The sequence below is a fragment of the Monodelphis domestica genome, chromosome 4 (assembly GCF_027887165.1).
Source record: "Monodelphis domestica isolate mMonDom1 chromosome 4, mMonDom1.pri, whole genome shotgun sequence".
Taxonomy (NCBI): Eukaryota; Metazoa; Chordata; class Mammalia; order Didelphimorphia; family Didelphidae; genus Monodelphis; species Monodelphis domestica.
The window spans coordinates 413,321,939-413,329,503 of record NC_077230.1 but is presented as its reverse complement, the minus strand read 5'-3'; the positions used below and the strand labels follow the sequence as shown (position 1 = coordinate 413,329,503).

At 60.0% G+C, this 7,565-nt stretch overlaps 1 protein-coding gene across 1 annotated transcript in view; it reads left to right on the top strand.

Moving 5' to 3' along the window:
• The first annotated feature begins 2,266 nt into the window (after window positions 1–2,266).
• Window positions 2,267–7,565, top strand: part of SKI (SKI proto-oncogene) — a 143,238-nt gene continuing 137,939 nt past the window's right edge. Inside the window, 1 exon segment of the mRNA XM_007505820.2 lies at window positions 2,267–3,733. Within this exon segment, the coding sequence (XP_007505882.2) occupies window positions 2,717–3,733 (1,017 nt within the window). The 5' untranslated portion in view covers window positions 2,267–2,716.

Genomic DNA, 7,565 nt, shown 5'->3' with positions numbered 1-7,565 from the left:
CTCTTGCCTCCTCCCTTCAGTCCCGCAGTGCTGCTTGGGGATGAGTGCTGGGGGCCGGCACAAGGATGCGTCAGGGATTTGGGACTTTGTCGCCTGAACTGTGGTTGTGTGCGTTGTGAGGGATTGTTTATGGCGAGCTTTCCCGTGGCTTGAGTGTGTGGAGCTCCTGGAGTGGTCGCAGGAGGAGCCTTTGGGGTGAGAGGCTGGGGTGGGACAGGGAGGTCTTTGATTGCCAGTGTAGTTTTTTCTGGGGTTGGGAAGCCCTTAGAGGAGAGGGGTAGGGGAGGACCTCCTCAGCTGTGGTGGCTGCCATTCAGCCTTCCTGGAGGGGGGCATCTTTGAAGCCAGGAGGCCAAGTGCTGAACGACACAGTGGCGCTTATTCAATCCCAACTAGCCAACATGAAGTGCCTACTATGTGCCCAGCCAGGTATATTGGAAGGGCTATGCGGTGACAGATCCCTTGTGGTGGGTTTTTGGTGGGGGTGTATGGGAGGAGGCAGGGGCTGTGCTTTGGTGGTGGGTTTTGTTTGTCCCTTCTAGGTTGTGTTTAGAAATCTTTTTTTTTCTCCTTATTTTCTTGAAAAAAAAATAATGATTCAGTTGGGGTTAAGTGACTTGCCCAGGGTCATACAGCTAGGAAGTTTCTGAGACCACCTTTGAATCCAGGAGTTCCACCTAGCTGCCCCTTTAAGGATGGTTTCTGCAGGCTGTGGGTGGTGCCAGGTTTGCTGTGGTGGGGGGTTGGGTGACCTAGGCTTGGGTCTGGGTCAGAAGCAGCTCTGGCTGCCCTCAGGCTGTGTGTAGCCAAGTTGGCGTGATCTTGCTTCAAGTTGTGTGTGGCAAGCCGAGCTGCGTGCTGGCTTTTGCTCTGGGCTCCATGCAGTTGTGCGTCTTCAGCAGGGAGATTGTTTTGCTGTGCGCTGTTGGGTGCAGCTGTGTGTCCTGGACCTGGCTGTGTCTCTGTGGTTCCCGTAGCGGAAAGTTGTGTTGTCTTTGCTTTGTATTGTACGGAGTTGTGTGCGTTTCCTCGATTTGTGTTGCTCACAGTTGTGTGTGTGTGTGTCTTTGTGTTGGAGGGAGCTGTGCCTCCTCGGTTTGCGTGGCAGGCAATTGTGTGTGTCTGCTTTGTGTTGTACGGAATGGTGTGTGGCTCCTTGTTTTGTGTCGCTCGCAGTTGTACGTGTGTTTGTTGTTGCCCTCGGCTTTTGCTCCTGGACGGGGGCTGGTGGTGTGTGTATTGAACACACACACACACACACACACACTCGCGCGCGAGCGCACACACACACTCACACACACGCGCGGGCGGGCGGGCAGCAGGGCCAGCTCTGCTTTCTCCGGCTCCGCCCGCGGGCAGTGGCGGCAGCAGCGGCGGCGGCGGCGGCGACGGCGGCGGCAGCGGCAGCAGCAGCAGCAGCACCCGGGGCTGGCCTAGGAGGGAGGGGGAGGAGGGGAGGAGGAAGGGAGAGGAGGGGCAGCTCGAGCCGGGCCGGGCAGGCAGGCAGGCAGGCGGGCGGGCGGGGAGACGGGGAGGGGGGGGCGGCTGTTCCTGGAAGAGCCCAGCCTGGGGAGTTGGTCACATTCTTGGCCCCGATTCAATGACTGAGGCAGACACCAACAAACAGCGCGCGGGCGGGGGAGCAGGGGGCGGGGCGAGCGGCGCGCGGCGGCGGCGGCGGCGGCGGCGGCGGCGGCGGCGGCATGAGCTCAGCGCGAGGCGCTCTCTCAGTCCGAGCCGGAGCGCCGAGGAGAGAGGATGTGTGCTCTGTGCCCGCAGCTCCGCGCCGCCGCCGCCGCTGCTCCTGTCGCCGCCTTCTGCTCCAGCTCCTGCTCTTTCTCGTCCTCCTCCGCCGCCGCCACCGCCACCGTCAGCCCCAGCAGCTCCAGCCACAACAGCCGCCGCCACAGCCCCAGCCTCTCCGGCAGCAGCAGCCGCCGCCTCCCCGCCAGCTCGGCGCACTGAGCCCGCCCGCCCGCCTGCCAGCCAGCCAGCCGGCGGCACAGCCAGCAGGGAGCCGGAGCAGCGGGCGGCGGCCGCGAGGAGGCCCCGGGCGGCGTTGAGGCGGCCCACGAGCGGCGGGGCCGGGGCCCGGGCGCCCGAGGAGCGCGCCGGGCGCAGCTGCGAGCCGCCGCCGCCGCCGGAGGCGGCCAGGCCGGCGGGCCCCGCGCCCGCACCCGCGCCGGAGATTCGCGCCTCGCGGCCCCGGCCCCGGCCCCGGCCCCGGCCCGGGCCCCCGCTGCGGCGGCCCCGGCGGCCCCGGCCCCTGCCCGCGCGCCCCCCTCCGCGAGCCCCGGCCCCGCGAGCCTTGGCGTTGGCGTTGGCGGCGCGCGCCGGGGCATGCCCCGCGCCTAGAGCCCGGGGGGCGCGCGGGGGGCGCGCGGGGGGCCCCGGCGGCGGCGGCGGGCGGGGCGCGGGGCGCGTGGATGTGGAGGTGGCGCCAGCCCCGGGCGCGCACCAGCGGCGGGACCCTTACCCCCTCCCCGCGGCAGCCTACCCCTACCGCCCGGGAGGGGGCGAGGGCGAAGCCGCCGGGGCCGTGATTTGCCAGCAGCCGCCGGGGCTCGTTCCCCGGGACCCCGGGGCCGGGGTGGGCCGGGGCCGGGGCCGCGGGCGCCGCCGGGGGGCTCGGGCCGGCGGCGGCGGGGGCGGCGGGGGCGGCCGCGGCGGCTTGGGCCGGGAGCGGGCGCGAGCCCCCGAGCCTCCGGAGCGCACCATGGAGACGGTGGGCCCGGGCCGCAGCAGCTTCCAGCCGCACCCGGGGCTGCAGAAGACCCTGGAGCAGTTCCACCTGAGCTCCATGAGCTCCCTGGGCGGTCCGGCCGCCTTCTCGGCGCGCTGGGCGCAGGAGATGTATAAGAAGGAGAGCGCCAAGGAGCCCAGCGCGACTGCCCCGGGCGCCGCCGCCACCGAGCAGCCTCCGCAACCCCCGCAGCCCCCGCAGCCTCTGCAGCCGCAGCAGCCCCAACCCCCGCCGCCGCCCCCCGTGCTGCACCTGCCCCCCATTCAGCCACCGCCACCCGTCATGCCGGGCCCCTTCTTCATGCCCTCGGACCGCTCCACGGAGCGCTGCGAGACCATACTGGAGGGCGAGACCATCTCGTGCTTCGTGGTGGGCGGCGAGAAGCGCCTGTGCCTGCCGCAGATCCTCAACTCGGTGCTGCGGGACTTCACGCTGCAGCAGATTAACTCGGTGTGCGACGAGCTGCACATCTATTGCTCGCGCTGCACCGCCGACCAGCTGGAGATCCTCAAAGTCATGGGCATCCTGCCCTTCTCGGCGCCCTCGTGCGGGCTCATCACCAAGACGGACGCCGAGCGCCTCTGCAACGCCCTGCTCTACGGCGGCGCCTACCCGCCGCACTGCAAGAAGGAGTTTGCCAGCGCCCTGGAGCTCGAGCTCACGGAGAAGAGCTTCAGGGTGTACCACGAGTGCTTCGGCAAGTGCAAGGGGCTGCTTGTGCCCGAGCTCTACGTGAACCCCAGCGCCGCCTGCATCCAGTGCCTGGACTGCCGCCTCATGTACCCCCCGCACAAGTTCGTGGTGCACTCGCACAAGGCCCTGGAGAACAGGACTTGCCACTGGGGCTTCGACTCGGCCAACTGGAGGGCCTATATCCTCCTGAGCCAGGATTACACTGGGAAAGAGGAGAAAGCCAGGCTGGGCCAGTGCCTGGATGACGTGAAGGAGAAGTTCGACTATGGCAACAAATACAAGAGGAAAGCACCCAGGGTTAGTGTCTCTGATCGGGGTCCCCTTGCTAGCCAAAGTCCTGCTCCGGTACCCCTTTTTCTCTCTCCCCCGCCTTTCCTCCCTCTGCCGCCCCCACCCCACCCCCACCCTGGGGAGCACTCCATAGCCAGAAGCTTGCAAAAGGTTAGTCCCAATATGACTAAGGTGATGCTCGGGATTGGGAACTGGGAAAAGTCCCACCCTGAACGTTGAGAACCCTGTTATGCCACTTTGTTGCCTGGAGCCTCCCGTTCCTTCCTCTGAGTGTTTTGATTGCAGATCCGTGCTAGAGAGTGTGACCTCGCCCCGAAGTGATGGGACCCATAAGATCTAGAAAGGTTGGGGATCATTTCCCTCTGGCCTTCTCTCTTAAGCCACTTTAGACACTCCCCGTATCTTCTCTGCGCCCCCCCCCCCCCCCCATGGTCAGTGTGTTAAATTCTGCTGCCTAGTGTGGGTAAAATGCATAATGCATTAAATGTAAATGCTTTCCCAGGTTACTTAGCAATTGCAAAGATAAACTGTGGTGGGAAGAGAACCTCTCTATAGACTTCTCGAATTAAAAAAAGCACCCGGTCCCAAACGGAGAAAGATCTAAGCGCAGCAGCCATTGTGGAGTCGGGGTTGTGGTCAGGTGGAAGAAACTGGATGTCTTTAGTGGTGGCCGCAGTGATTGACTTTTGGCTGGAGACATGGAAGAGATATTAGATTTTATGCCAGTGTGAGAAGGGCTAAAGAGCTAAATCCCACGAGTTTGGGGGCTTCTTAAGCTAATCCTGCCCTCTCCAAGGCCGGGAAGCAGCTAGTGAGGCGCAGGTGTCTTTTGGTGTCCAAGGTTGCAGGGGAGTCAGTGGCAGAGCCAGACTCGCAGACTCCTGACTCCGGTGATGGACTCTGGGAGTCTGCGGGGCCTGTCTGCCAGGCTCTGGATCCCAGCATTCCCTGTGTGAGGAGAGAGATCTGTTTGGCACCTGGCATGGGTCCTAATCAGCGGGCACCAAAGCCATAGGCTCCAGGAGCTCCCGAGCCCCATCTGAATGTCTGAATAACCGATGGGCCTGCCATTTGTTATGGACTAAAAGTATTTCATTGCCTGCCTGCCTGCCTGCCTCCCTCCTTCCCTCCCTCCCTCCCTCCCTCCCTCGCTCTCTGAAACACAGAAAAGAGTGATACTGAAAGCCTTTTGGACAATACAGCTCTGTTGTTTGCTGAGGGCCCGAGTATTCGTGTGATCCTGCAGGAGTCTTGGGCTGTGGCAGATCTGGAGCCCCATTAGACACTTAGACTATTCACTGCGCTTCTCATTAACTTTTCAATGCACCCTTCAGCTCCCTCCCCACCCTCAAGTATTTGTAACTTTTCTTTTAAGGATCCAGGCTTATTAAATTGCACATAGAAAATGCTGCATTTGCGCGCAGCTATTCTTGGGAGGCCTAATTAATTCAGCTATTGCATCAAACTTTTTTTTCCCTTCTAAATCTGTGAATAGATTCTCCACCCCAGTTTCTCTGGGAGTTCCTCCAGTTTGAGTGTCAGAACCATTGTAGGAGGGCTGCTGTAATGAGGCAAATTATCTCTTCTAGTTGGAGGTGGATGTGTTTTTAATGGTTTGTCTATCCTTAGCTAGTCAAGCACTTACATCCAGTGGCAGGTCTCCATTGACCTGTGTGTAGACGGGTCCCTGCACGGCTGGGGGGGGGGGTGCCCGGGAGGAGGCCGGGGAGGGGCGTGGAGGGGTTGCAGTGTGGAAGGCTGCTTAGCTGAACTCGAGATTGATTGTCACTTCAGAAGTGGGCTAAGTTTCAGAAAGGGAGCCGGCCGCAGTGAGGGCCCCATGTAAACACTTCCTGCCTGGGAAGGACCCTCGTCTCTCCCTGGCGAGGCTCGGGTGTTCCGGGGTGAAGCTTGCTTTCCTTTCTTGGAGAAGCCACCAGCGATCCCTGGCTTGGGACTGTGGTGCAGTTTACTGGTAATTGTGGATGTATTCAAATGGGCTCTGCGTGCTGTTAGACTGTGCCAGAGGCAAATAACACTGGAATAATTTTTAGGTCATGTAGCCCACAGCTTGTGGAAAGGAGGATCCTTTGTGAGCAGGGGGTGTGCGACATTTTTGCATATTTGTCTCCGTGTGGGTTTGTCTGTATGCTTGTGGTATTTCTTTTTGACTGGGGTTGGTTTGGTCTGGGACTGTGGTGGGGAGTTGGGGTTCCAAGCAGGACTCCTGGTAAAGCCACATATTGCAGGAGGCTGAGGTCGAGGGAGCCCGGACTTCGGTGTGACCCTCCTGGGTGCCGGATCTGCTTCTAGCTAGGAAGTGCCCCTACCTGCTTTGGAGACTGACAGTCACCTCCGAGTGAAGAATACCGGCAGCGACTTCCCAGGAGGAGGCCAGCTAAAGTGAGTGGCCAGGGCCTGGGAAGAGAGCTTTCAGAAGATAGTCCAGGCCCTTCTCCTGCACGGATTCCTTGGCCTCCCTAGTTCTCCCCCTCTGGCCTTTTCTCGGTTCTCCTCAGATCCTCAAAGGGCAGGAAGGAAGGGAGACCACTGGTGGAGTGGGGAAAGGCCACGTTTTGTGTGAAGTGAGGAGCGGCTTTGATGGGACTCTGACACGAGTGTCCCGATCCAGGCCCGATCACAGGAACCTCTTTGAACCTTAGTTTCCTCCTCTGGAAAATGGAGATAGGAATGAATACATCTAGTATTTAACCTCATAGGATTCTCTTGAAAGGGAGGGAAGGGGGGTGGACAAACCCCAACCGAAACCCCACCATGTAAAAGCCAGCTTTGATTATTTCCCTCTCTGGCTCAGTCACCTCGCTTCATCTTTACCCAGCTTTCCCTCGGTGTCCTCAGTTCTTGTAGGCCAAGGCCCTGCTTGGCTCTGCCCTGGTTTCCTCTGAATATTGATGTTTCTCTCTCCCCGCCCCTTTCCTCTCCCCCACCACAGGCTTTTTCCTCTCTCTGTCTCTGGGCACTACTGTTTGAAAGCTCCCAGTTAGTGTCTTCAGGGTCCCACTCAGCAGGAAGGCCTTTCGGTGTGCTTGCTTATCCTTTGCCTCAGCCTCATGGTGAGCCATTTTGGTCTGAGGCTGCTTCCTTGGGACGGCACACTGATAGCCGATAGATTTTATGGGAGCCAAAGGGAACCCTCAGCCTTGGACTCGCTAGGTGAGTGCCCTGGGCACGTCGCCTGGAACAAACCCAGTTGTCTTTTGGTCGGCTTCTTTCATTCAGAACTTTATTTCCTTTTTGCGTTTTATATTTTTAAATCACGGAGAGGAAAACATTTGCTGTCGATGTGCCGGTTTGTGAGAACTCTTAGAAGTTCTTCACCATTGATGAAGCAGTCAACAAACATTTATTAACCGCCTGCTAGGTGCCAGGTCTTCCTCCTGTCTTGGAAATAGGAGGCAGCCAGGCAGTTGTGAGTGCATTGGAGCCCTTTATTTGCAGGCCAGTGAGCACACCCAGGAGCCATCCCAGTGGAAAGCTACTATCTCTCCCCCCCCTTCCCCCCTGCCAAATTGTGTTGCTGCCTGAGTCCTGGACAGAAGTAGCTTTTGTTTGGACCAGGTGTGTGTGCTGGATCCCATAAAGGGGGACTTGTGTGAGGTTTGTACCGGCGGTGACATCTATTTATAAGGCCCCGAAGGGGCAGGGACCCCTCTTGTGTCCAATGGTGGAAGCTGGTCCGCTGCTGCCACACTTGACAGCCCCCTAAGCCAAGCTTTGGAAATACTGAAAGGAAGCGAAAACCCTTCTGTGTTTGCCCAGAAGCAAATATCAGCCGTTTTTTCAGGACTGGAAATTGAGTCACTAAAGTGAATGTGGG